Source organism: Pinus tabuliformis, chromosome 7, assembly GCF_031772625.1.
Source record: "Pinus tabuliformis cultivar Carrire ecotype Pingquan chromosome 7, CPIR1, whole genome shotgun sequence".
NCBI classification, from domain to species: Eukaryota; Viridiplantae; Streptophyta; class Pinopsida; order Pinales; family Pinaceae; genus Pinus; species Pinus tabuliformis.
The window spans coordinates 831972968-832000904 of NC_142293.1; the positions used below are offsets into that span (position 1 = coordinate 831972968).

A 27937-nucleotide genomic window follows, 5' to 3' on the forward strand; every position below is an offset into this window, starting at 1 on the left:
TTATGAAAAAAATAAGTTTTTATGGTTAAAACTTGTATTTGGTCCTATATATACTCTATTTAACATTTAAAAATACAAATTAAACAATGAAAAATAACATTGTATTTTACACTCTAAAGAAGCTTGCACGTGAAGAAATTTGATCGCTCTCAAATCATATTAGATCCATACTTGAGATAAATCTATGTTGGTTCTAATTTAACAGTCATACATCACCTTTTGATTATGTACCTTATCCTCTTTGAGAGTCCAATATGCCTTGTCCTCTTTGACAATCCAATTGCGCATTGTTATTTTATTTTCCTAATTTAATAACTTGATCTGGCTCATTGTTGGGTAAAGACACCTCTCCCTTTCAAATTTAATAATTTTGATTGAAACCTGTAATGTTTAGGTGAATTTCCAGTACTCTTACCTCACATATTTTAAAACCAAACCAACCTTCCTTGTGATGTACTCATTTCAAGATGGGTAAATATGATAGTTAACCATGTGATTTTGTGAACTCGTTAGATTTACAACAATGAATATGTACACATTCAAAAATGGAAATTGAAATCAAAGACATCACTTAAATGACTTATGTTGAGATGAACTTGGGAAATCAATTGAATGATGTATGACAGAACTACACATCCTGATATTTATTGCCCTCACAAAATCTCATATTTTATATTCTTTGTTACTTGTAATATTATCCACTCACATTTCGTGATGATTCAGGGTATCTCAACGGTGACATAAATGAATATATAACATATCTAATAAGATGTGCACTGGCTTATTACCAGCTAAATTTCTACCTAATATTATACAACACAAAAACTCGATCAGCAATAAAATGTCTGTTTGTTCTATTGGTCGTACGTGTGAAACAGTTCCGTATCTTGAAGTGATCTGTTGCAGACTGCACACATCCTTCGCACGATGGTCAATAAAGATCATGTCTTCGAATAACGTGTCCTTTAAATAATCCCGACCCAACGTGACCTCCGATAATAAAAAATAAACCATGTCCCTGTGATTATCATTTCCATGTGGTACAAGCATTATTGAAAAACTATGAATTGAGTGCAGCATTAAAAATTATATCACTAATTACGTGGTATAGTCCAATAACATGTTAAATTTTAAAGCTAATAGTATTAAAGATAAATACTAATATAAAAAATTTCAAAAAAAATATAAAATTAATTTGTATAGTTTCATTTTATAAAATTGTAAACTATTTAAGTGTTTGAACTAATAATTATTAGGTGTGGTCAACCTTGAAACCCAATAATACTTGCTTGCAGCAGGCATAATAATGAAACTGGTTTAACATGACCTTTGGCACTATTTTTAACACCAACCAATGAACATGAACATGTCATAATGGCAAGTAGAAATTATAATAGCATAGCACATCTAAGAAACACATCTATGTACATAAAAAAGAAATCAGCGATGGACTTTAATCTCTCTGTTTTATTGGAGATAAGAGCTAACGCTTTAAGAATGGAATCACAAGCCCAGTTACATAGTTCTGATCTACACTACAAAGAATAAATTGACTCGGAAAGAATGAGTCAGGAAGAAACCAGATTCAGCTCTATTTAACAAACATCTCATGTTTGTATAGACACAAAGAATCACAAATTGCATAAATTAAAACACGATATTCATACACCCCTCGTGAGAGGGACAATCAGATTCTTACAATCTAATTCTTACAATATGCCAAACAACTGACAGCAGTCAGGAAAGTTCTCCAAAAACTTGCCAACCAGCTCTTGTGGTAATGGTCGCCCGTTAATGAGTTGCCGATGATACTTTTGAATTAAAGAAAGCACAGCAGCCTTTTGATCTGTCATGTCCAAAATACCTATCAACAGGCCAAAAAGCACGTTAATGTGAAATACACTCTGCAAAATAACCAATATGACCAAGCACAGTATATACAATAGCAAACCAGGCTATGTTTCAATGCCATCTATGATTTAGCCATCGAATTTTCAAGATATTGAAAATCAAACATGCACAGATAATCCAAATGCCTCTTACCCAGTTCAATTTCTTTCCCGTCCTCCTCCTCGCCACCTTCTGCATCCTCAATCATCTCATTTTCTAAATCACGAGCAGTTTGTGCATATCTCTCTAAAAATTCTTCTTCCGTCTCCTCGCGTTCGTCATCATCGGAGTCCTGCACACCAATCCATGAAGATCAATGAAATGGATACAACCAGAACCTGAGGTTAACTCAGTCACAACTTTCTTTTCAGCTCAACTTTAAAATGTAATTAGTAATTTACCTCATCGTCTTCATCAGAATCCTCGTCATCTTCTTCGTCATCATTATCTTCATTTTCTTCCTCTTCTTCACTACCTTCTGCTTCCTGAACTTCTTTCAATCGACTTGTTGCATCTAACAGAGACCGAAAACATGTATGTGCCACCTCCAACATCATATCATTACATGGCAATGCTAGAAGATGTTCCAACACTTTCACCAATGTCATCACTGTAGAATTGCCAACATAAAAATCTTAGATACAAATATTCAACAATTTAATAAGCAAGAGACAACTCCAAATAGAACAATTAAGCCAGTAACGTGACTATTAACGTCACAATGATAATCGGGGAGGTATCTTGACAAACCAAAAAAAAGAGTTATTTTACGAGATATTTTCAAGCATAGACCATGATAGGGATAAAACCGATTTTACGAGATATTTTCAAGCATAGACTATGATAGGGATAAAACCATCAAAAGTTGATGTCAATTTAAACAATGTTTTAAAAACCGGAACCAGTGACTGGATCGGTTTATCTAATGAACCGGGTTTTGAAACGAAACTGGTCGAACTGGCACTGATCAGGTCTAAACGAACAGTGTAAAAAAAAATACATTAAATAATTAATTTTCAATGAAAAAACTATTTTTAAAATTTAATACCATGATTCCAAGCCAATAGAAACAAAATATGCAAGGGTTGCTCATCTATATACCATGTAAAGGTGAATATATCAAAATGGCATCGAGTGCAATACATATCCGCAACAAAATACATAATCAATGAGACTCTAAATGACCTCTAGAGTCCGAAAACAATGCTCTAAGCTATGGAGTCACTGAACTACTACAAGTCTACATATCAGTGATCAACAACATGATCACTCCTCATCATGATCAAACTCATCACCACTATTAGACAAGAGATCATCAACATCAGCTACATAAATAATATGGCTCCGAGTTTGAGGACTCCTAAAAATCCTCTACAACTTTAGTAGTAGTAGCAAAAATAGACATCAAAACTACAAATCACTGATCAACATGGTCACTCATGAAATCCATCATTGATTCAACGCCACTAGAAATACATAAACATCTTCAACAAGAGACACATAAACATCATTTAACTCAAAGTCTTCACACTTGGATCGCTCAACCTTATAACATAATAGAAATTGAAAAGGTTTAACATGCCTAACCAATGATTTTGGTTTGGGTGAAGGGTTCATCTCCTCAACCTTATAATGTGGTAGAAAAAGATTAGCATGCCTAACTAGTGGTTTTCCTTTGAGTGAAGGATGCATTCTTGTTAAGGCCATGGTAGAGGTGTTCAACAATCAATACCACCAATATCAACAAAATTCAACAATCAATGTCACCATGATCAAGGTTCTTAAAGGGCTTCATGCTCTTGACCAAAATGCCAATCTCATACCCTCACGCATGATAGAATCAAATGGAAACATTGCAAACCCCCAAACCATGAACTCCTGAAAACTATTAAGTTTGCTGAATTTTGAGTGAAATCTAAAATTCTAGTTTCTCCATATGAAATCCAATGAGGTCGAAACCACTCTCAAACATCTTGAATCATTTCATGGTAATGTTAAAAATTTAAGTAAAAATATGAAAATGAAAATTGAAGGAAATGTCACTTTTACTTTAAAAATTTAACATTACCATTAATTTGCCAACATTGTTAGGGTTGGGATGTGTCAGGGAAATGAGAGGGTAGGCATGTTTCTCTTGGAGGGGCTATTTTTTTGAGAAAACAACCCCAAATTTCCCTCAAAACAACTTCAAAACTCACAAAAATGCATTATGTGGAGTTTATAGTTGCCCTGGCAATAAACCGGTCGGTTTGACCACAAACCGGTCGATTAGGACCGGTTTGTCCACTTTTTTGGAGAAATGGAGGGTCAAACCGGGTTTTTCTGCTAGTTTGACTGGTTACCAGTTCAGACCGGCTGGTTTTTAAAACACTGATTTAAATATGGTTTCAAAATGGTTTCTATATAGAACTGGTAATCCATGCTTTTGCTGGTTATGGAAGTGTATGAATAGTGGTTTCTGCCACAAGTTTTGGATGTTGGCAATGGTTTGGAGTACCACTATTTGGGCACATTATCTGCTATACAAAGAGACCAAGTTTTGTAATATTGTATATAAGGGTCTAACATAGGGAACATGTAGACCCCTGGAAACTATAGATTTTAACTCTGTACAAAAATTACCTGCAAATGAATTCTTCAAACAGAAAAATAAACAATGGCGAGAACAAAAAAACAAATATACATAAAGATTTTCCCCTGAATCCCAAAATCGGGACTACCAGATTGATTTTTCATTATATTTCTTTCAATGTTACAATACATATATATACATGCTGAAGCATTCATAAACCCCAATCCATTAACCCTGGATTAGAACATAAACATAGTTCCCTTGACCAAATCTACAAAATACAATGGGCGGAAAACCATCATGCCTAAAACCATGTGCAAAACCATTGTTGCATCCGCCCACCATCCTTGGGTCCGCCAAACTATTATTTGGTCCGTATAATCCGAGGCGCTGCCCCGGACCTCGTGCAGGGGGGCTACCACCTCCCTGCAAATCCCCCGACAAGGGGGGTTGCCTCACCCCCTATGAACCCCCCAGTGCAACATATAGTGCATGGGACTAGTCGTGAAAAGAATATAACACACACCCAACATAAACAAGACATGTTGGGATACGAACACACACACATATATACCCAAGTAGGGGATCCTATGTCGGGGCCAACCCTAAACGTGGATGGAAGAACAATTGGCTTTACATGATGTTATCACCAAGATTATGTGAGACTCAGTCAAAGCCTAAGCGCCAGTTGGGATAGTCTATTTCTCCCACAGTTGGCTCCCACACTTTCCCGCCACCCACGCCAATTGTTAGATTTTCCAAAACCCAACACCTGATGTTTAATTCCAAGCAATAAACCACTGAATAAATGTACAACTAGATTCCTGACATATAATATTCAGTGGAAGCAAATTATAATCTGAATCACAAACAAATTTATGTCTAACAGATTAGTTCATCATTAATAAAACTCAGAAATTACTTGTGTTCCCATCCCAGGATAATGGCCCAACAGAGAAAATACAGATTACAATACTTTGGATCTGGTCCAATAGATCTACTCTCTCTTGCAAATCTAGATCTCTAGCCCCTCTGCACTCTCTCGAACCCATCACACACTCACTAAGATGTTTCTCTCAATCTTGTGTTGTGTTCTCTCCTAACCTTAGGCTTTCTTTTATAACTTTACATTGACCCAAAACCCTAACCCTAAGCTCAAAGTGATTGACGATCAAGTTAGATCTCGCCTCACTTGAGATTGATGGCTAAGATTAAAACTTATTCACTAAAGTAAATTACTTTATTTTTCCTACATTTTATTTTAGTTCAATAAATGAACATATTAATATGTGTTTTTTCCTTAGTTAAACTTAGGCTAAGTTGCACTAGCAACTTGCTCAACCTAGAGCAAGTGTTCTAAGGAGATGTGGGTGACTTCTACACACCTAGACACAAGGTCTGTGCAAAAGTATCTGCCCGAACTACAAACTTCAACACTCCCTTTTAACAAGGGAGGTACTTCTCGAAAAACCTCCTGCACTTGGATCTGTCTCCAATCCCACCACATCATCCACTGTTGTAGTTGCCCCCTCTGAATTGTAAGCCTTTTGTGCTACCTACTTCGGAATCTAATCTGAAGACCTATTTCTCCCTTCGCATTGTTCATAGAAGCCTCTTTCTCCTAAACAACATTCTTGACAGACTTAGAGGAATTTGTCAACCACTCCTCCCTACCTGAACCTAAAGGCTTACTCCCTTTGAGTTGCTCAACCTTCAAAGCCTCTTGCTCTTTTATCACTACAACACTTCTTGTCATTGCTCCTATGCTAAGTCCTCTTGTGGTGCTTCCAATGGGTTTGGGGGCATAGTAATAACCTCATGGGTCTCCAAATGAGTCGAAGATGGCTGCAGATCGTTTGCAAAGGCTTTGATGATGGTGTAGGGGATGCCATATCATCCTACAAGCCTTGCATCAGTTGCCAAGTGAAGGTACATCAGTGGGGCCAGTTGGACAAAGGTGAACCAAGTGCATCTTCCTCGTCCAATGGGAGTATCTTGAGCATCTTTGACCATCCTCGGGGATCCATGGAGTGTCGTCTACTGCTGTGGAGGCCCATGGCTCTCAACACACACCCTACATGTGCCACTATAGCCCTCTGGAGTATTAAGACCCCATATAGAAAGATCAAACGCAAGATGGAGACCATCTGCAATCTTGCATAAGATCCAATGCATCCCCTAGCCTTCCAATACAACAAGTCATTAGAGAAATCGAGTAAATGAGCTTACCAACCATGGACCGCAGGTGGGGACTTCATAATGGTCTACCCTTCCATAATGGGCTTCGAGATGTGCCAATGTCTCCTAAACTCCAAATAGGGCTAACCAAATATCCTATTAAGTGGTTTCTACTTCTAAAAGGGATAATATGTTCAAGGTACATCCTTCAAAAGGTGGTGGCATGTGACAGATAGGTGAATGAAGTAGGGGATGAGAAGGGGAAGCCTTGGGCCACATGCTAGGGTACAAGGTACTAATAAAAGGGAAGCCCACACTTGGGTTTATAATGTATAGGAGGGAGCAATCGTGGTGCATGAGGTGCCCCGACTTTGATTTTTCCACCCTACTTTATATGTCTTTTGTCTTTTTATGATTTTCTTTATTTAATTGCTTGGGGCTCAAGGGGTAAGAGCATGATGCATAAGATGTAGCAGTGAATACCGCTTTTAAGGTAGGGCGGTTCATCGCCCACCAGGGGTTGGGACAATCATGGGTTCCTATATGATGAAGGAGGCTCATAGAACCTATAGGAACCAGGGTGATGGTCATGATGATGGGGTAAAGCTCATGTGTTGGCTTTTGCCCACGTGCTAAATGTGTTTATCCCGATCATCTTTTGCATTTTATGATACATTTTCCTATTGAATGTGGCCAAATATGCTTTTGTCTTTTTTTTAGCTACATCAACCTCTAGGATATCATTCCAGGCCTAACCCAAGGTGTGGGCGAGGGGAAGAGGCAAGCTAAGCATATGTGGACCCAGCGGAGGAATGTGGACCCAAGTGGGAGAAATGATGAATGGGGTAATAATAAGTGGAAAGAGGGTAATGTACGCTGATAAGGGAGCGGGACCACACAACTGAAATCGGGGTTTCTCGTGATATACCATCCCTAAAACCAAATGGTCAGTAAAAGAGATCCCGCAGGACTAGAATGCAAGGTTAATATCCAAAAGGGGTCTAGGGGACAAGGGCATAGACCTAACACATTCTTTTCACCGAATCCCCCCATTAATCCATGCCCAAAAGTGTCCATGATAAGCAAATTACAATACTCAATTATCAAATGACAAGTCATACCTTTAAGTTCGGGAGGCCCACATTCAAACATACGATCATGGCAGATGGGCGAGGGACCACATGGTTGGCTTAGGTGGCAGAGAAATGACACAATGAGCTAGCTGGCGGCAGGTGGCTGTCGTTTGAGGACCATCTTGGAGAAAAAAAAATCTCCTAAGGATATCACCCACAAAATGGTGGGTAACATCTAGCTCCAACTGGGATGTGATCTCTCGAAGAAGTGAGTGAAGCTACTCGAACGGGAGGTCACGAGAACTCCAACTATCTCTTGATTTACCATAGACTTGTCACCTGCACATATAATAGATGGAAAAACACAGGGCAGCATGCTTTCACGACGTCTCATGATCACACATGCTATATGTTAGTCCATAAAATCCAGTGTTCCACCAAGGTTCCAGGACAAGGGGGCGAGGGGGCGTGGGAGCGACCTATGCAAAAGCTCCCTACCATTTTTTAGGAAATGTGGGGGAGCGTCAGGATCTTAAAAATTTGTAAATATAAAATATAATTTATTAATTGAGTCCACTATGACAATTTGCCAATTTGGTTTGAATTGAAAAGCTGCAAAGCATTTTTTAGGAAATGTGGGGGAGCGTCAGGATCTTAAAAATTTGTAAATATAAAATATAATTTATTAATTGAGTCCACTATGACAATTTGCCAATTTGGTTTGAATTGAAAAGCTGCAAAGCATAGTGTATGCCTGTTCATGGTGAGATATGCATTAAACTGTTCATGGCTGTTCATGGTGAGATATGCATTAAACTGTTCATGGCTGTTCATGGTGGGATATGTATTAGACGTTGTTCATATATCAAACGTTGTTCATATATTAAACGATGTTCATATATTAGACGCTATTCACATGTCAAATGTTGTTCATGTCATATGAATATGGAACCACGTTAATGCAATATGGAGTCCATACATGGCATATACGCTGGAAATATATACATTGAATATATATGTTGGGCATTCATATAATACACCACGCAGTCATACACAATCATGAGGATATCCACGCTGCTGATGAGGATGAGCCACGCAATACATTCATTGACATGATACAGCCGCAGGCATAGATGGCAGCGACGCAGATCCGTTGTCATATATCCACAGTAACGAAAGAAATTTAAAACACAATCATGAAGGGAAATTACACGCAGATCAAGGAAACTTCTACGCAGTCTAAGAGACATGTAACTTACAGCCAAAAGAAGAACTGTTCACACTGAAAAATGACAGGTGTGGCAGCCGCAGTCAAAGTTATAAACTCAGGTACAAGGTCCCACATTAATGGCACGTCGCTGTAGATGAAAGCGTGGTAAATCCAAGGCTATCTATAACAGTCTTGACATCTGATCTCGGTGGTTCTTCTGTAGCAATTTAAGCATGTTGGACAGCATAATATAACAGTGATTAGAAGATGAAAATATCGGACGAAGGGGCTGTGTTATACACAGCAGTCCTGGGATATCTCAGTAAAATCTCAGTGCCAATACAAACATCTTGTACAGCAAGGAAACGCCTCCTCAGGGAAGGGAAACGCCCCCCTAGCACGTCCCCCTGAGTTTCCTCATTTTTGGGAGCGTGGGGAAACGTCCCCTTCTAGTCCCCAAGTCCCAGAGCACGGGGGAGCGAGGAAACTAGACCCCTGGGGGGGCGAGTCCCCGTGGAACACTGATAAAATCAATAGAAAAATAAAATATGCAAATTTTACTTCAAATGCATTTACTCTGCCATGAGAAATATCATATGATGTTAGTTCTAATGCAAAATCAACATGTGATGCATCCTACTCTAACATGCATAACATACACTATCAAGTGTTAGGTATAATCATAGACCCAATGCAACCAACATGTCAGTCGATCAATACAAGAATGCATGCTTCCATGACTATTTTTGCAGTGGACCTCACAATTGGAATAATAATATGATGGATTGCGAGGGGGGAGGTGGGAGAACAAGAGATCCATATGTCATAGAAAGGAACCCTAGAAGAAGGAAAAGACACCAGTCGAGAGGATTGGATTTGATCCTCTAACCAAAAGATGGAAATGTCTATAACCAAGTATATGAATCTTTGATGGAGAACTATCTCAGGCCTATCATCCTTAGGGTAAGAAGGAGTGAAAGACTCAAAGATATTTAGGATGATACTATTTTGGTCATTGGGAAAACAAGAAGTGGACTCATCATCGTATTTGGCGAAAAACCATGATTCCTGGTTCTTCATAAGGGAAATCAACTCTTCATCAAGACTAGGGGAATGAATATCATCACAAACATCTATTTCCAAGGTAGGGGAAGAACGCTCAAACATGGAGAAAAACCCTTTATCAGTTGCATGGCCTAGGGAAGCATCTTCCTCAATTTCTTCTATATTAGAGTCATTATAATTTCCCCTAATCTTAGAAGGCTCTTCTTTGATTGAATCATCTTGAACATAAAGAAGAGACCTTTCCAATCACTAGGAAGGGTTTCATAAGGACCAACATTGTTATTCAGAAGAGGCGGAGCATTTTCATCTTCCCTAAGCTCATTCTTAAGGACTTGAGGAACTATGGGGTCTTCATTTCTATAATCATCCCTAATTCCCCAATCAACAACCCAAAAGTCACTCATAGATTCTCCGTTTATTTGACTATCATGATCTTCCTCAGAATTCTCCCATTCTTCACTATATATTTGGTGTTGGTTAGGATGTCATTCATTCCCTTCTAATGATCTCCAAGGTATTTACCACATGATTTTGATAAACTCAAGGAGGTCATCGGTGGGACTCTCTTTATATTCACTCTGTGTTATGGAGCCTTTCTAATTGCTCACAATAGTGGGAGAAAATCGCTTGGGAGTTATATGTGGCCATCAGTTTCCTACAAGAGTTTTCATATTCCATCATCCATTCTTGTAATGTCTAAGGGCTCTCAGGGTTGAGATCTTCCTCATTATCTGTAAATGACATGCTTTCCAATTCATGAGTCTCTTCTTTGGCACCACCATTAAAGTATGCATCAATAAGAGGCTCTTCCTCAAGCATAAAACCATATTTGATAACTTCCTCTTCTCGAAGGGCCATATCTAACATTTGGGATATGTCTTCATGAGATTTGAAACTCGGCCCTTCATGCAACAAAAAGTGGGTAGTCAACATTGGAAGAGAATGAATGCTTTTAGGTTTACATGACTCAAGACAATCGGTACTTGGGGCGATGGATAAGACAAACAATTCCATTTGGTCACAAGGTTGAGTTATATTTTTCTTTGAAAGGTACCTTATGAACCTTAACATGTGATTGGTTATGGAATGCGGATCCCCATCAAACAATGGCATATTCTTCATGGATTTCAATGAAGGATATCTTGTGGTCCCTGTCATATCTATGGCGAGAAATCAGAATATATGTGGTCAACATGTAAATGGGTCCTTAATGTCATGGGAGTTGCCAGGGTGAATGAAATTGCCTTAACAAATGCTTGCTTCACCCTACAAGCATTGACTTTGAAGTTCAATGAAGAACTAGGGGTTCGTTCTTCCAATGGAGTCGCCAATAATGATACGTCAATATGTCCTATGGGGAACAAAACACACGTTTCGTGTCCTTGGCAATAACGCAAAAATGTTACCGCTCAAACTAGCATGGAACCTAAAGGGGATCCCTAAAGGGCAAATGCTAGACCAAGGGCAACAAATGGAGACTTAGTCTACTGTCACCTCAGCTAAGGCTCCTTTCTATTTACGGACTTTCACCGATGGGAGGAGACGTGGTATATTTATGGAGTCCCTGATAAAGGATGGATCAATGAATGGATGTGGAATGCCAAGTAATCCCTTTTCAGAAGAGTTTAAAAGATAGAGTTTGCTTGCTTTCTAAGCAAGGTACAATGTCTTATAGGAGAAGGAAGGGAGGATTTGAGGGTTAGGTTTATGGGATATGACTTATGAAGGAGTTTCCCGATCACTAAAATCCTTATTGAAATTGGTACCCCAGACGGTTCTTGAAGAATTGCCTTTACAAAAGAATGGGACCACATGGGACCAAAGTGGGCCCAGTCTAGGTCAAGAGGAAAGAGTTTAGCAACCAATGATGTCCTTAAGCTAGACAAGGTAGGGGAATGGATCAAGGAAAGAATATTCACTTAAAGGTGTTCATTGATCCAATAAGGTACTAGCTTTTGGGGATGCTAGGGCAAAGTTTGATCTCGAAGTTAGGGCTTGGCTTTTCTCACAACTCCACTATTGAAATGGCCTCAAATTTGGAGGAGGTCTTGAGAAAACACTAGCACAGGAGGGGCTAGGAGATCGAACTTTTTGGAGGGCTAGTTCACGAGAAAAATGATGCCCTAGGTGACCCAACTTGGCTAGACCCAGGAAAAGGTGAAAGAAGTTGGTTTTAAGGTGACCACCTATTGGCATATCAATGCCTTAGTATTGGGAGAATGGAGTTTATGATGAATATGAGTGAGGACCTTTGGTTCTTGATCAAGGAGGCATCAAGACTACTTCGCTAGCCTTCTAGCTCAAAGAGAAGCAATCTTGTAGCTTTTATACTTCAATGTCCAAAAGGTGATGGCTTATCAAGATCAATTCATAGATAGAATTACCCGTAGGAGATTTCATTCACATTACATGGCCCATACATTGAGAGATGCTATAATAGAGAAAAAATTCCACAATTTAAGCAATAAATGCATGCGGCAATTAGCCCTAAGAATAGCGAAATCCCAGTTTAATGTATATGACAAAGTAAAACAAGAATAACATTTAAAAGCATGTACTTACATGTAATAGAATATATCCAACCATCCACAATTTGACAAGAGAGAAGCTCCAAGACAAGATAAACCAAATCCACACATCAAAATTCATCCATAAAGCTCCAATTCATCCATTAAGAAAAAGTGTGAAATTCTCAAGAGAGAGAAGAGATCCAATCCAAAGTGATGATGAGCAAATGAACTCAACTCACTTGTATTTTTACACTAATGAGGAGTTCGAATTAGTCTCCTTGGCCTACATAGGCCTCAAAAATAAAACAATGTTTTAATAATCCAACTTTTAGTGACAAGCCCACCAAACTAGCTCACAAATGAAAGAGTAAGCCTCTCAAGAGATCAAATAATAATATATGCATGTTGTAGGGCTCTCTAAGAAGTCTGATGAGGTCCATGGGTGCCATAATGAAGAGTAGGACGTTCAAAAGTGATGGACAAAGGATTGGCACCTTGTTCTCCAAACAATAAACTTGTGTTGCTTCCAATGGGTGTGGGGGCACAGTAATAACCTCATGGGTCTCCAAATGAGTTGAATATGCCTGTAAATCGTCTACAAAGACTTTGATGATGGTGTAGGGGATGCCACATCATCCTACAAGTCTTGGGTAAGATGCCAAGTGCATGGTACATCTGTGGGGTCAGCTGGACAAAATTGAACCAAATGCATCTTCCTCGTCCAATGGGAGTATCTCGAGCATCTCTGACCATCCTCAGGGATCCATGGAGTGTCTACTGTTGTGGAGGCCCATGGCTCTCAACACACACCCTACATGTGCCACTGTAGCCCTCTGGAGGATTAGGACCCCGTATAGGGAGACCATCTGCAATCCTACATAAGATCCAATGCATCCCCTAGCCTTCCAGTACAACAAGTCATTAGGGAAATCGAGTAAATGAGCTTACCAACCATGGACCACAGGAGGGGACTTCATAATGGCCTGCCCTTCCATAATGGGCTTCAGGATGTGCCAATATCTCCTAAACTCCAAATAGGGTTAACCAAGTATCCTATTATGTGGTTTCTACTTCTAAAGGGGATAATATGTTCAAGGTACATCCTTCAAAAGGTGGTGGCATGTGATATATAGGTGAATGAAGTAGGGGATGAAAAGGGGCAGCGTTGGGCCACATGCTGGGATAAAAGGGTTACTAATAAAAGAGAAGCCCACACTTGGGTTAATAATGTATAGGAAGGAACAATAGTGGTACATGACCTGCCCTGGCCTTGATTTTTCCACCCTTCTTTATATGCCTTTTGTCTTTTTAAGATTTTCTTTATTTAACTACTTGAGGCTCAAGGGGTAAGAACATTATGCATAAAATGTAGTAGTGAATACCCCTTTTAAGGTAGGGCAGTTCATCGCCCACCAAGGGTTGGGACAATCATGGGTTCCTATATGATGAAGGAGGCTCATAGAATCTGTAGGAACTAGGGTGATGGCCATGATGATGGGGTAGAGCTCATGTGTTGGCTTTTGCTCATGTGCTAAATGTGTTTGTCTCGACTATATTTTGCATTTTGTGGTACATTTTCCTAGTGAACGTGGTCAAATATGCTTCTGTCTTTCGTTTTAGCTGCATCAGCCTCCGAAGCATCATTCCAGGCCTAACCCAAGGTGTCGGCGAGGGGAAGGTACAAGCTAACCCTATGTTGACCCAAGTGGGAGAAATGATGAATGGTGTAATAATAAGTGGAAATAGGTTAATATAAGCAGATAAGGGAGCAAGACCATGCAACCTAAATCGGGGTTTCTCGTGAAATATCATCCCTAAAACCAAATGGTCAGTAAAAAAGATCCCACAGGACTAGAATGCAAGGTCAATATCCAAAAGGGGTCTAGGAGACAAGGGCACAGACCTAACCCATTCCTTCCGTTGAATCCCCCCATTAATCCATGCCCAGAAATGTCCATGATAAGCAAACTACAATACTCAATTATCAAATGACAAGTCATACCTTTATCAAATGACAATTCAAACATACGATCATGGCAGATGGGCAAGGGGCCACATGGTTGGTTCAAGTGGCGTTGAAATGGCACAATGAGTTAATTGGTGGCTGCCGGTGGAGGACCATCTTAGAGAAAAAAAAAAATCTCCTAGGGATATCACCCACAAAATGGTGGGTAACAGGACCTGTACAAACCAATTTCGCGAACAAATCTCAGACCTGTGCCAGCGAATCCAAAGAAGAGAGAAGAAGATGCTTGATGATGCTATCCAAATGAGGTTCACTTGACTTGTATTTATATGCTTCCAAGAGTGTCCAAGTCCTCTTTAATGCCAACCTGTACTTTTGTGCATATGTAGTTTCCTCTTCAAAAATACATTTTTCCTTAACCGAATTAAATTCTTCCAAGGTCTAGGAGGGGTCTTTCTTGATGAGAAAGATTGTCCAAAGAGAGGAATTTGTCCCTGAGCTACCAAATTAACACTTAAATAGGGTTAGTTGTTTTATGGCTATTATATATGCAAAAGCAGCAAGAATAAAGAATGAAATCAATCCTTCTAAGGTATTTTAGGCTATCCCCTATGCTAGATTTCGCGTGTATATGACTAATAGAGACTAACCCTAAACAAGAGGTTTATGCACAAATCAACCATAAAACCCTAGCAGATGCCCCAACCATTTAGGAGAGAGAAAAAGGAAAGGGTTTTTATTAAGTTTTAAGGTGATCAACATACTCTTCGACCAACACCTTATCCTACAAGGGTTAATGGAGACTTTATGGAACAAATTTCCAATGAAGGACTTTGATGGAGTAAGTGGGGATGTTGTAGGGAATCCACTTCTAAAACCCTTGCTATTGCTCCTGTGAGGGGAGAATGTCAAGCCAGGAGTAACTCCATGAATGTGATTGTGTATTTTGCATTAAGACATCATTGATAAATACATTGAGAGGAGACTCTTGGAATTTAAATTCCAGTGTCTCTTCACCTTCCTTATTTTTGTATTTACAATATTTACATAATTTTCTTAATCCCAAAGATTAGATGCCAACATTCCCCCCCTTAATCTAAATGGATGTTGGTGAGTCCACACATCATTCTGAATCTTTCAAACATTTCTCTTCCAAGCGCTTTGGTAAAGATGTCTACAATCTGCTCATTTGTGGAACAATGTCGTAGGTGGATTGTCTTGGCTTCAACATGATGTCGAATCAGATGGTATTTTGTATTGATGTGCTTCGTTCGATCATGGAACTTTGGGTTCTTTGCCAACTTTATTGCAGAAGTGTTGTCAATCAAAAGAGGAGTTGAATGTACTTGTTTCTCCTTCAAATCTTCTAGAATTTTCCACAGCCACACAATTTCCTTTGTTTCTTCAGTTGTTGTCACATATTCTGACTTAGTTGTGGAATCTACTAGGACTGACTATTCACGTGACCTCTAGGAGACAACTCTTGATCCAAGACTCATAACATAACTTGAGGTAGATACTCAAGTTTCGTTATCACCATCGAAATCTGAATCAGAGTATCCAATCAAGCTGAAGCCACCCACCTGTGTATACTTGAGTCCAAAGTCTTGAGTTCCCTTCAAGTACTTTAGAACTCTTTTTGCAGTAGACTAATGACCCTCACAAGGCTTTTGCATAAACTAGGAGAGGATTCCAACAATAAATGAAATGTCTAGTATGGTAGTAGTCAAGTAGTTGAGACTTCCTACGATTTGTCTATACTTGCATCCTCAAATTCTTTCCCTTCAATGGATGTGAGCTTTAAATTCTATTCCATTGGAGTAGTCAAAGGATTGCGCTCAACCATACCAAACATGTTCAACAAATTTTTAATGTACTTCTGAGAGGAATATAAACTTCAGATGTTGGGTTACTTCAATACCATGATAGTAGTAAACATAGCCCAAATTTGTCATTTCAAAACCTTTCCTCAGTTCTTTCTTTATGGATACAAAGTAGTTTTCATTGTTCCCTATCATCAAAAGATTATCTACATACACCACAAGATATACAACAGTTTTTCCAACTTTCTTGATAAACAAAGTTGCATCATCAAGTGGTGTTTGAAATTGAGTTTCAAAAGATGCTCAGTTAATTTCGCATACCAGGGTCGTGGTGCTTGCTTGAAGCCATACAAGGATTTTACAAGCTTGCATACTTTGTGTTCCTGACCCTTCACAACAAATCCTTCTGGTTAGGACATAAAAACATTCTCTTTCAGATCTCCATTCAAGAAAGCAAGTTTTACATCCATTTGATAGACTTTCCAACTGTTCTGAGCTGCCAAGGCAAAGAATGTCCGGATGGTAGCCCATTTTGCTGTGGGGGCAAAAGTCTCCTCATAGTCGACCCCTTCCTTCTGTGCAAAACATTTTGCCACAACCGTGGCTTTGTGCTTGTCAAGTGAGCCATCTACTTTATACTTGTTTTTGACGACCCACTTGCAACCTATTGGTTTGGTTCACAATTGAGGATCAACCAACTTCTAGGTGCCATTTTTTATCAAAGCATCATATTCTTTTTGCATCACTTCTTTCCATTCATCATCACAAGTGACTTTTTTAAAGGAAGTTGGTTTGAAAACTATAGAAAAATTCAATTCACAGTCATAAGAAAAATCCATATAAACAGGTGAATCATGATCGTCTACATCACCTCCAGTTTGTTCTTGTTCCTATCTTTCCAACCTCATCAGGACGAACACTTTCAAGTGTCTTTGTCAACGAATTTGGAGGACCTTTCTAAGATGGCCCAAGTTGCTCAGTTCACTGAGATGGTGCTAAATTAAGATTTAGTCTCCCAACTCTGTCAATCACATCACTCAAAGTGTCATCAATGGCTGGAGCTTTATGCCGGGGAGAGAGTGCTTCAAAATAAGATTCCACAAATTGATCAAGTCTAGGGATCCCCTCTTCAAGATGTGGAATCTCATTATCAAATTCTCGAAAAGACTTTGCATGTCCGAATCTCCAAGCGATCAAGTTGCCGCTCAATAACATTTTCAGCCTTGGAAGATTCAAGAAAGATCACATCTCTAGATATTATAAACTTCTTATTAACTTCATCATAGAGACGGTATGCTTTGGAGGTATTTGAGTACCCCAAGAAGATATATTTGTGATTCCTTGCATCGAGTTTATTCCTTAGGTATCAAGGCATAACAGGAGGAACCAAAAACCCTAAGATGCCTCACTGAAGGGATGTGGCCATACCACATTTCATAGGGAGTCTTGTTTTTTATAGCATGAGATGCACACCTACTCTTTATATACATAGCACATAGAACTGCATCAATCGAATACATCAGCTTAACATTCTTGAAAAACAACATCAAACGTACCATATTTTAGATTGTCTTGTTTATTCTTTCAGCTACTCCGTTCTGTTGGGGATTATAAGGCACGGTTGTTTCATTTTTGATCCCATTCTAACGAAAATAGTTTTCAAATTCATTTGAAGTGTATTATTTTCCATTATCAGTATGAATAGATCCAATATGATATTGTGCATCATTTTCAATCCATGCATGAAAGTTCTTGAATGTTTCAAAAGCTTCAAATTTGTTCTTCAATAAATAAACACAACACATTTTGGTGTAGTCATCAATAAATGTTATCGTATATTTATTACCATTTGCAAAAGGAATAGGCATTGGGCCACATATATCAGAATGAATGAGTTCAAGTTTTTATTGTGCTCTGGAATGAGAATCAAAAGACTATTTGTTGTGCTTTCCTAAGATACAAGCATCACATTGCTTAAGTTTCCTAGGAATAATTAGCAAACTAATAACACCATTTTTCTTCAACAAACAAAGATTGTCATAGTTCAAATGTCCAAATCTAGCATGCCATAAAAGACTTGATGGAAGTGTACCTTCATCATAGTGAGCACTGTATGAAAAGTTTTGTGCACGAGCAAGGTTACTTGGAAGCAGGAGCGAGGAGCGATATTTTCAAAAGCTCCTAGTTTGGGAGCGAATCGGGAGCGAATTTTTATATAATATATATTTTTATATATTTTGATGCATATATGTCAACAAAAGCATGTAGAATGATGGATTAGATATAAAAAGCATAAAAACATGGATTACACCATATAACATCAATCATCTAGAAGTTGTCATCTCCATTAACCACGTCCACAAGTTACAAGTTCTCATTTATAAGCATGTAAGGGTGCACATAACCAAAATAGCATAAGAGTATAATCCATCTCTGGACTAAAAATGCATCAACAAATAGGCTCTAGATGGCCTCTAGCATCCAAAATAATCATGCTACAACAATAGCTACCTATCACAAAATCATTGCCTATCTTGGGATCTTTGTCATTAATATCACCCTCTAAGCAATTAACATAAGATAGAAAAAATGTAGCATGTCAAGTCAAGATTTTCTTTGAGTGATGGGTACAATTTTAGTAGGGTCATGACAGACGAGTTTGACAATCAATGTCACTAACATGAAGGTACATAGAGGACTTGGTGGTCTTGATTAAATACAAGTCACATACCCTAGTACATGACAAAATCCAATGGAAACATTGTAATCCCCCTAATCCTGAAATCCTGAAAAAATGACAAGTCTGCTAGATTTTGAGTGAGATCTAAAATTCTAATTTCTCCATATGAAATCCAATGAGGTTGGAACAACACTCTCAAACATCACGAGTCATTTCATGGTAATGTAAAAAATTTAACTAAAAGGACGAACATTACCATGAATTGCATATCAATACTAGGGCCATAAGCTTGAATATTAGACTGCCCTACTCAAAAAATCTTGTTTCTTTGAAAAAAAATTGCATTTGGAACATCTTTGTGACAAAAAAATTATGAAAAAAACCAGGGAGCGATTTTTTTTGTAGGAGCGCAACAAGGGCAAGAGAGAATTTCGGGAGCACGCTCCACGAGCAATTTGAAGGGGGGGAGTCACTTCCCCCGCAACCCTGTGCACGAGCAGAGGTTCCTTGCAACTTCAAAAGTCTTTCTTCTTCTATCCCAATCATGACAAGTAAATGATCTGATGCTTTTATGACCTCAACCTTGCCATCAAATATATGAATGGGGTATCCTTGTTGGTGGATGTGGACAAAAGACAGCAAGTTTCTCCAAACTCCACGAGGTATAGAACATCATGTAGAAGAAAGTCTAGAAGACCATGCATTTTGAGCTTGATGGTGGCAAGCTCTGATGGCTTGAGTTTTGACTTGTCTGCAAAGTAGACAACTCCATCAACATTATCAGTGAATTCTTCAAAGAAATCTCTTCTAAAAGTCATGTGGCAAGTTGCTCCTAAATCAAGCAACCAAGCATCTTTCCATGAAGCAAGTGAAGCATTGAATAAGTCTTCAGTTACTCCAATGTTGCAATGTGCCACAACATAATGAGCGGACTCGGGTGCTTTACCTTTCCCTTTACTAGGTGTTTTACCTTTTTCTTCATTTCTTTCCTGCTCGATTCTGTCCCAAGGAAGCTTACATGTGGAAGCATCATGTCCATCTCTATTGCATCGTATGCAATGAAAATCAGAGCTTTCTCCTTGGAAATGTTTACCCCCCCTGCCTCTAAAATTCTTCCTTCCTCTTCCTCTTCCTCTTCGGCCACCTCTTCCTCTAGAAGAATCTTGTGCATGATTCTTTTCTTTATGTGCAAGGCACACAACTTCTTTAGAAGACAGAGGAGCTTTCTTCTTCCCAAAATCCTTCTCCCTTTCAACTAACTTCTTTTCAAGGAAGTCAAAGGAAATATCCTTAAGTTTGCCACTTGTTTGCAACGACTTAAGATAATGTGAAAAAGTGGGATATAGTGCCTTGACATAAACTATGAGAGGAACATCTATTTCAACACCAGTGGCTTTTATGTCATGCATAATTGATCTTATTTTTTATGCTAAGGCAAGAAGGTCATCATTTTTAAACTCAAGATTGAACAACTTAATCATCAATTGAACAACTTCAAGCTCAAAGTGTGAGTCATAAATTCCTTCAACTTCCTTACGACTTAGGCATTTGAAAATGGCGAAATATGTCAACTCACCTCTTCATTTACGGAGACAGCAATCAAGACATAGGCCTTGTTGTTCTTGTTTTCCCAAATGGCAAGTTCCTTGTCTGAAGTTGGTTTTTCAGGTGCATTGTCTCCTTCTCCCTCACAAATTCCTTTCCAAAGCACATTGAAAATGAGGGTGTGTTTTATCTTTCGGGACCACTCATGGTAGTTCTCTTTGCTAGTGAGAACTACTCCCACTATGGATATGAGTGAATGAATCATCAAAAAGATTATCTGCTTTCGATTCAAAATCACAACCTTACTTGATGTCTTCTATTTAAGTGACAAGTTGATTTAATATGTAAATGACAAACCTTCACTTTTCATTATGCATATAAATAGTCACCACCATATAATATATTATTGCTCACTCATGTAATTTATGACATGTGATACTTATTACTCCACTCATACACTTTATGGTCTTCAAAAAGGAGACACAAAGCAATTTAATATTATAAAACTTCACTTATGAACCATTAAATATGCCATGCGTATTATATGCCACCACTTATAACAATATGTCCTCTTAGAAAAAAACTCAACTCATATGTAAAAATGGCTCTTTCAAATGTTATCACATGCACACTTAAAAGTATTAAAAACTTCAACGTATTGCCCAATAGATTCCCAACATTAAAACATTGATATGCAACCAAGCTATTTGACTGTACATAATTCATATACATGGAGTGCATTCACCATACACGGAGACTATTCAACATAGCGTAAAAAATTCCAGCGCACGCCCTTTCAACAAAACCCAAAAATGTCATACCATAGCAATGTTTGTCGAACTAGAGTTTTGCTCAACGCACAAAGTCATCCAACAACAACGCACAATCATCAAAGGTTTTAACACAACCTTCAAAAACATATACACATGTAATATTCCTAATTGGAAAATAACAGTAAATAAAAAAACATGAACTAGGAATGACAATTAAACTTAAATTCCAAGCACCCAAATCAGAATGCCATAGAAAATAAGCGAAATAACTGAGCCATTTTATTAATCAATGGCAATCTAAGTACATAATGAGTAAGAACAACGGAACCTGGGCTTGCTATGCAAGCAATGCAAACCCCGGGTGAAATCTTGTTGACCCAACTACTAAAATGTCTCCAAACTGATAATGCACACTACCCAAAATCTCTGCTATCGGTTGCCAAATGGAACTGGTTGTCCTGCTCAAAATAATGCCCAGAATGCTCTGAAATTGCAGCCGCAATCTCCTCTCCTCAAACCTGAAAATACCTAGAAAAGGTTTTGGCCTATCTCCAAACTAAAGTGGAACCCAAAAAATGGTGCAAATTCCCCAGCTAACTAGCAATTCGCCTTGCTATAAGAATGAGGATTTCGGGCCCAAATATCACCCGGAAAATTTTGTAAAATTAGTCAAAGACTCCTCTCAATAAACCCACAAAAACCCATAAAACATTTGGGCTAAATCCATCGAGCCCCAAAAAGTTTGAATTGCCCAATCTAGCCAGAAAACACCCCACAATTTTGATACTACTGAATTATGCCCAAATCTACCACAGGAAATTTCTCCCAGCTCCGGCTAAATTCTCCACTGAGAAATACCTCCTATCTCCAACCCTTATCTCTCCCGACTCCACTTCTCTAAACCCCTGCGCAGCACTTGGTTAATAGCTTCTACGCCCTTGCCAAAAGATAGAAAAATTGACCCAGGTAATAGCCTCCAATCCAACTCGACAAATCACTGTCCAAACTTCGGTCTAACAATAAGAAAAATCTCGCAAAATCTCGAAGCCTCTAACCCATGCTTGCTCCCACAATGTGCTCCACAAAATACCTCTGCACCCAAGAAAAACACACTATTGAATAAACTCCTGCAATGATGTCCAATGGAAGCTCTGAATTGAGCTCCCCAAATTGCCTCACTAGGGAGACACTCGAAGTTCTCCGAAATGAGGGTGGAATTCCGCTTGGAATTCCTGGTGCTAAACAACACTCTGGCCCTTGTGCTAAACAACTCCAAGAGAAGATGAAATATGAAGTGTAATAGCCAAAAGATGATCCACAAAATGAGTCCCTCCTTTTATATTTTCTCTCCATCCTTCTAGACTCTTTTTAATATTATTTTATTGGTGGGGGCATTTTCCACTTAGTTACTTTTTCCACCATTTTAATAAAATAATAATTTGTCGCCAATCTGCAATAAAATAATACTTGCCACCTTTCTCCAAAATACTAGTTGCCCCTTTTAATTAATATTACCAAAATTGGGAAAAATTCCCATGCTCACAAAATTGGGGATATTACAATCCTCCCCACCAAAAATTGCTTGTCCTCAAGCAATGCTTGAACAAGCACTCTCTCTATCAACTGACCCAAATGGCTACTGCAAACGATACTCAGGTCCCAAATGTGCCACTGAGTCATCCCTATCCCCAGCACTATCCTATCATGAAGGAGTCCCTCGATACCAAGGTCCCAGACTCCCAAGCTATCCTAATCAACGTGAAGCACCCCTTGGTCCACTCACTATCCAACCTAGTACAGGCACCCGAAGCCCTCTCCATACTGTCAGTAAGTAGAGCATCATGATAATATAAAGTCCTAATCAACTCATCGTGCAATTGCTCTACTGAGTCATCCATCTCATGCACTCCAAGGGTGGACTCTTGGAGATTCAATCCAACCTCAGTGGAGATGAATCCTCGCCCCCATGAGCTTCGCTTGATCTCCTCCTGCTAATCATCCCTCCATGTTGGTGAAATCCCCCATGCCAATAGCGAATCACTAACATCCAATGGAATATCAGAATGATCTTCCCCTTTCGAATCCAACTCATCCCTAAGGGTGGTTGAATTGTCGAGTACTGTCATGCCAAGGTCCCATGCCCATTGCAGGAAGAAATTGTCCTGTTGACCCTGCAACACTCTGGTCATGACTGACTGCCCAACATGCTCGTACCAAAGCCTCCTGTCCTGTAACTCTCGGCCATAATATATGTGATGATCGAGGTTATGCCCAACCTACCCAAGTGACTTAGCAATGCCAAAGCCTATCACTCCATGGTTGGCCCAAATCCTCAGCAACAATCTGCCTTGCCATATGATGAAGATCTCGGTAATCCCCCACGTGTCAACCTAAGAATGAACTAGATCACCTGCTATCCTGACCGTACTCACTAAGAAATGGAGTGTCCCACCAATCAACTGGATCCCTAGATCCCATAGCCATACTAGAGGTCCACAACTCCCAATCCTCACTACCTGCTGTAGTGACATGCAACTAGCTATTGGGACTCCTCTGTGCCTCGTCTCTGACCCCTGTATGTATCCAATAGATGAGCACCATGGATCAAGCATTCGTATCGTGTATGACAAACTTCTCTACTCTTGCCAGACCACACAACAAAACCTGCTATCCCAACCCCTGATGATGTACCTGGATACTGCCTGGAGCCTAGGCATCCTCCTGCCAATGAGGACTACCATCCCCTGTACCTCATGCTCACATAACACCTCGGGTTGTCCTACCAATAGTGCACCCTGCAACTCCCTCACGGTCACCTCCCTAAGCCTGCACCTGTCAGCTCGTGCCCTAACCAAATGCCACCACCGAGAAGTCTCTCCTTGGATACTCTATGTCCCAACTAACTGTCTTGAGCGAGCCTCTCGTGTCCTGCTGCTCGTGATCAAGGGACAACATCCAACTCCTTTGTGCCTACAAATAATGTAGAAGTGAGAGAGGCGCATGAATCCCCATGGATATCATCAAATGATGCTCATCTGCGTCCTCATTGATCCTAGGTGATCAATACCCAATGGCATGCTTGTCATCTCTATCAGGCGGTCTCCCTGGTGGTAATGCTCCAAAATCCCAATGGGAAGCATCACACATCACTACATACGACCAAGCATCCCTACGCTCCCCTACATAAGAACATGTATCTCCGTGCCCCTTGGCACACAAATGCACCCAATTGCACACCTTTGTGCATTGTTGGACACCACTACCAACCGCCATAACATCCTGAATCATCTAGTATCCCTCCTATGACGAAGTAGCTATCACTCCATGTGAAACCTCGAGGTGATGTGAATTGCTCCTCCTACTCCACAATGCAAGCCCGCACAACATGGCACTCCTTCGTGCACCTTTGTGCTCCTCGGCAGAACACTGAACTTTGTGGCATGACTTTGCGCACCACCGAACACCTACACCAACTGCCGCACCACCCTACATCCTCGGCCATCCCACATGCATCCATGCATCTGCTAGTGAATCCACTACATGCTAACGAAAATGATACTATTGTGCCTAGCCTCAGTAGCTCCTGTGTCCAATATGCCAATAAGAGAGCATTGTCTCCATACAATGCCCTAACTGATGGCCTATTGATGGCACCTCCTTCAACCAGCCCCTACCAGAGTATGTTGAGCATCCTACAATCCCATGTATGCCTAACATCCCCAAAAAACCCGCAAAGTCTACTTGCCCCCCTGTCAATCCAACCCGACACGACTTCTGATGGAGAGCTAAAAGTGTGTAAGCGCTTAGTCATCGGATCCATCACACTGCTAATACCATCACTAACCAAGCCCATGTTGTGATGGGGAATCCCACCTAGATCCCAACAACAATTTGGCCCTCATACTCCTCTAGTAATCCACAACCTTTGCTGAAATGCGACCATGGATGTACCCAACCGCCTAACCTACTCCATTGAGTACCAGCTCAGTACCTCTCACCATTCAATCCCAAAGGAGGGATCGAATGTACAATCTCCTGTGTACGGGACAAGCCCTCCATGCTGACATTGCCATACTCAACTCAAGCCACTGGCCCCTGCTGACTCGGTCATCCCCTATGATCTATCTCGACAACTCCGCCTTTCTCAATCCAATGCAAAAGGGTGAGATAATAACATTGAGGACCTCGTTAACGTGCCTCTAAAGTGAACGGCACTGCAATCCCAACATGTGCTCTCCGCGCTGCCCTTCGTCAATGTCTAGCCCCAAGGACACTTGCGCATCCTCCTCCATCACGACCTCAACTTGAGCCTCCAACTACTCCTCCACCGACAACCCATCATATAAAACATCCTCACCGGTGTATGCTCAACTGTCTCCTTGCCAACCATGGCCCATTCAACTACATTTTCATCTTCTACCTTGATCCTTCTCATCATCCCTGCATAATTCCACTAAATTCCCACTGATTTGTGCATGTTTCTTAGTTCACAGAACTCCCAAAAGGAGAGGGACACCTGAATGTCATGTCTCAATGATTGATATGCCCTCCAATTTGCTGCCAATAACTCCACATCAGTTGCAATCATGTCATTCCATCTTGATGTATTGTCCATAATTTTGGGCATAGTGGATTTGGGGTATATTTGAAAATAGTCCTGGTTCCCAATTTCGGTATGAATCAACTGCTCCCCCACATCAATCATCATTTGTTGCATCCTAATCAACTTATTCAAGGTGAGTGCCATGTTGTTTGATTTTAACCTTTCTTTGGATCCCATGATTTCTTAGCTTTTTATTTTGGTCTTGTCATCACTTGGCTTAAGCACCACAGTTGGCCAAGATCATGGCTTTGATACCACTATAATTTTCCTAATTGGAAACTAACAGTAAATACCAAAAACATGAACTAGGAACGACAATTAAAATTAAAGTCCAAGCACCCAAATTAGAACGCCATAGAAAATAAGCAGAATAATTGAGCCATTTTATTAATCAATGGGAATTTGAGTACATAATGAGTAAGAACAATGGAACTTGGACTTGTTATGCAAGCTATGCAAACCCCAGGTGAAATCTCGTTGTCCTAACTACTAAAATGGCTCCAAACTGATAATGCACACTACCAAAAAAAATTACTATAGGCTGTCAAATGGAACTAGTAGTCTTGCTCAAAATAATGCCCAGAATGCTTTGAAATTGCAACCACAATCTCCTCTCCTCAAACTCAAAAATACTTAGAAAAGGTTTCGCCTATCTCCAAGCCAAAGTGGAACCCAAAAAATGGTGCAAATTCCCCAACTAACAAGCAATTCACCCTACTATAAGAATGAGGATTTTGGGCCCAAACATCGCCTAGAAAATTCTGTAAAACTAGTCAGAGACTCCTCTCAGTAAACCCACAAAAACCCAAAAAGGGTTTGGGTTGAATTCACTGACCCTCGATGACCCCCAACAAGTGTGAATTGCCCAATCTAGCCAAAAAATGCCCCACAATTTTGATACCACTGAATTATGCCCAAATCTATCACGGGAAATTTCTCCCAACTCTAGCCAAATTGTCCACTGAGAAATACCTCCTATCTCCAACCCTTATCTCTCCCGACTCCACTTCTCTAAACCCCTATGCAACACTTGGTTGATAGCTTCTGCGCCCTTGCCAAAAGATAGAAAAATTGACCCAGGTAATAGCCTCCAATCTAACTCGACAAATCATTGTCCAAACAATGGTCTAACAAGATGAAAAATCCCTGGAAAATCTCAGAGCCTCTAACCCACAATGTGCTCCACAAAATACCTCTACACCCAAGAAAAACGCACTATTGAATAAACTCCTGCAATGATGTCCAATGGAAGCTCTGAATTGAGCTCCCAAAATTGCCTCACTAGGGAGACACTTGAACTTCTTCGAAATGAGGATGGAATTTCGCTTGGAATTCCTAGTGCTGAACAACACTCTAACCCATGTGCTAAACAACTCCAAGAGAAGATGAAATATGAAGTGTAATAGCCAAAATATGATCAACAAAATGAGTCCCTCCTTTTATATTTTCTCTCCATCCTTCTAGACTCTTTTTAATATTATTTTAATGGTGAGGGCCATTTTTCACTTAGTTACTTTTACCACCATTTTAATAAAATAATAATTTGTCACCAATCTGCAATAAAATAATACTTGCCACCTTTCTCCAAAATACTAGTTGACCCTTTTAATTAATATTACCAAAATTGGGAAACATTCCCATGCTCACAAAATTGGGGATATTACAATGCACTCATCCAATGCAAGCAAACAAACAGTCAAGGAGCTGACGAGGAGTGCACCGATCGAATTTGTGGTAGTGGGGCTATGATTTCTTCTCCTTTCAGGGAATCATAAAAACATCCATACACTGCCCACGGTCTTCATAGCGATCACCAAGGACAGAACTATTCATTAATGAAAGGACAGAGGACCAACACAAAGAATGTTAAGGAGATTGTATAGAGAATGGACAGAGATGGCAGAATATAAAAAAGAACAAAATAGAGGGACAATTTGTAGCAGAGAATAATGGCAGAGTTCTTCAGGAGTTACAACACAAAGGTTAAATATGGGAGTTGGCTCTAATACCATGTTAGGCTAGGAGTAACTCCACGAATGTGATTGTGTA

At 39.7% G+C, this 27937-nt stretch overlaps 1 protein-coding gene across 1 annotated transcript in view; it reads right to left on the reverse strand.

Moving 5' to 3' along the window:
• Nucleotides 1–1447: 1447 nt before the first annotated feature.
• Nucleotides 1448–27937, reverse strand: part of LOC149250193 (ARM repeat superfamily protein) — a 289306-nt gene continuing 262816 nt past the window's right edge. Inside the window, exons 20-22 of the mRNA XM_089458935.1 lie at nucleotides 2292–2500; nucleotides 2044–2182; nucleotides 1448–1864 (exon numbers count right to left, since the gene is read on the reverse strand). Coding sequence (XP_089315061.1) covers nucleotides 1710–1864; nucleotides 2044–2182; nucleotides 2292–2500 — 503 coding nt within the window. The 3' untranslated portion in view covers nucleotides 1448–1709. The remainder of the gene's footprint in view (nucleotides 1865–2043; nucleotides 2183–2291; nucleotides 2501–27937) is intronic.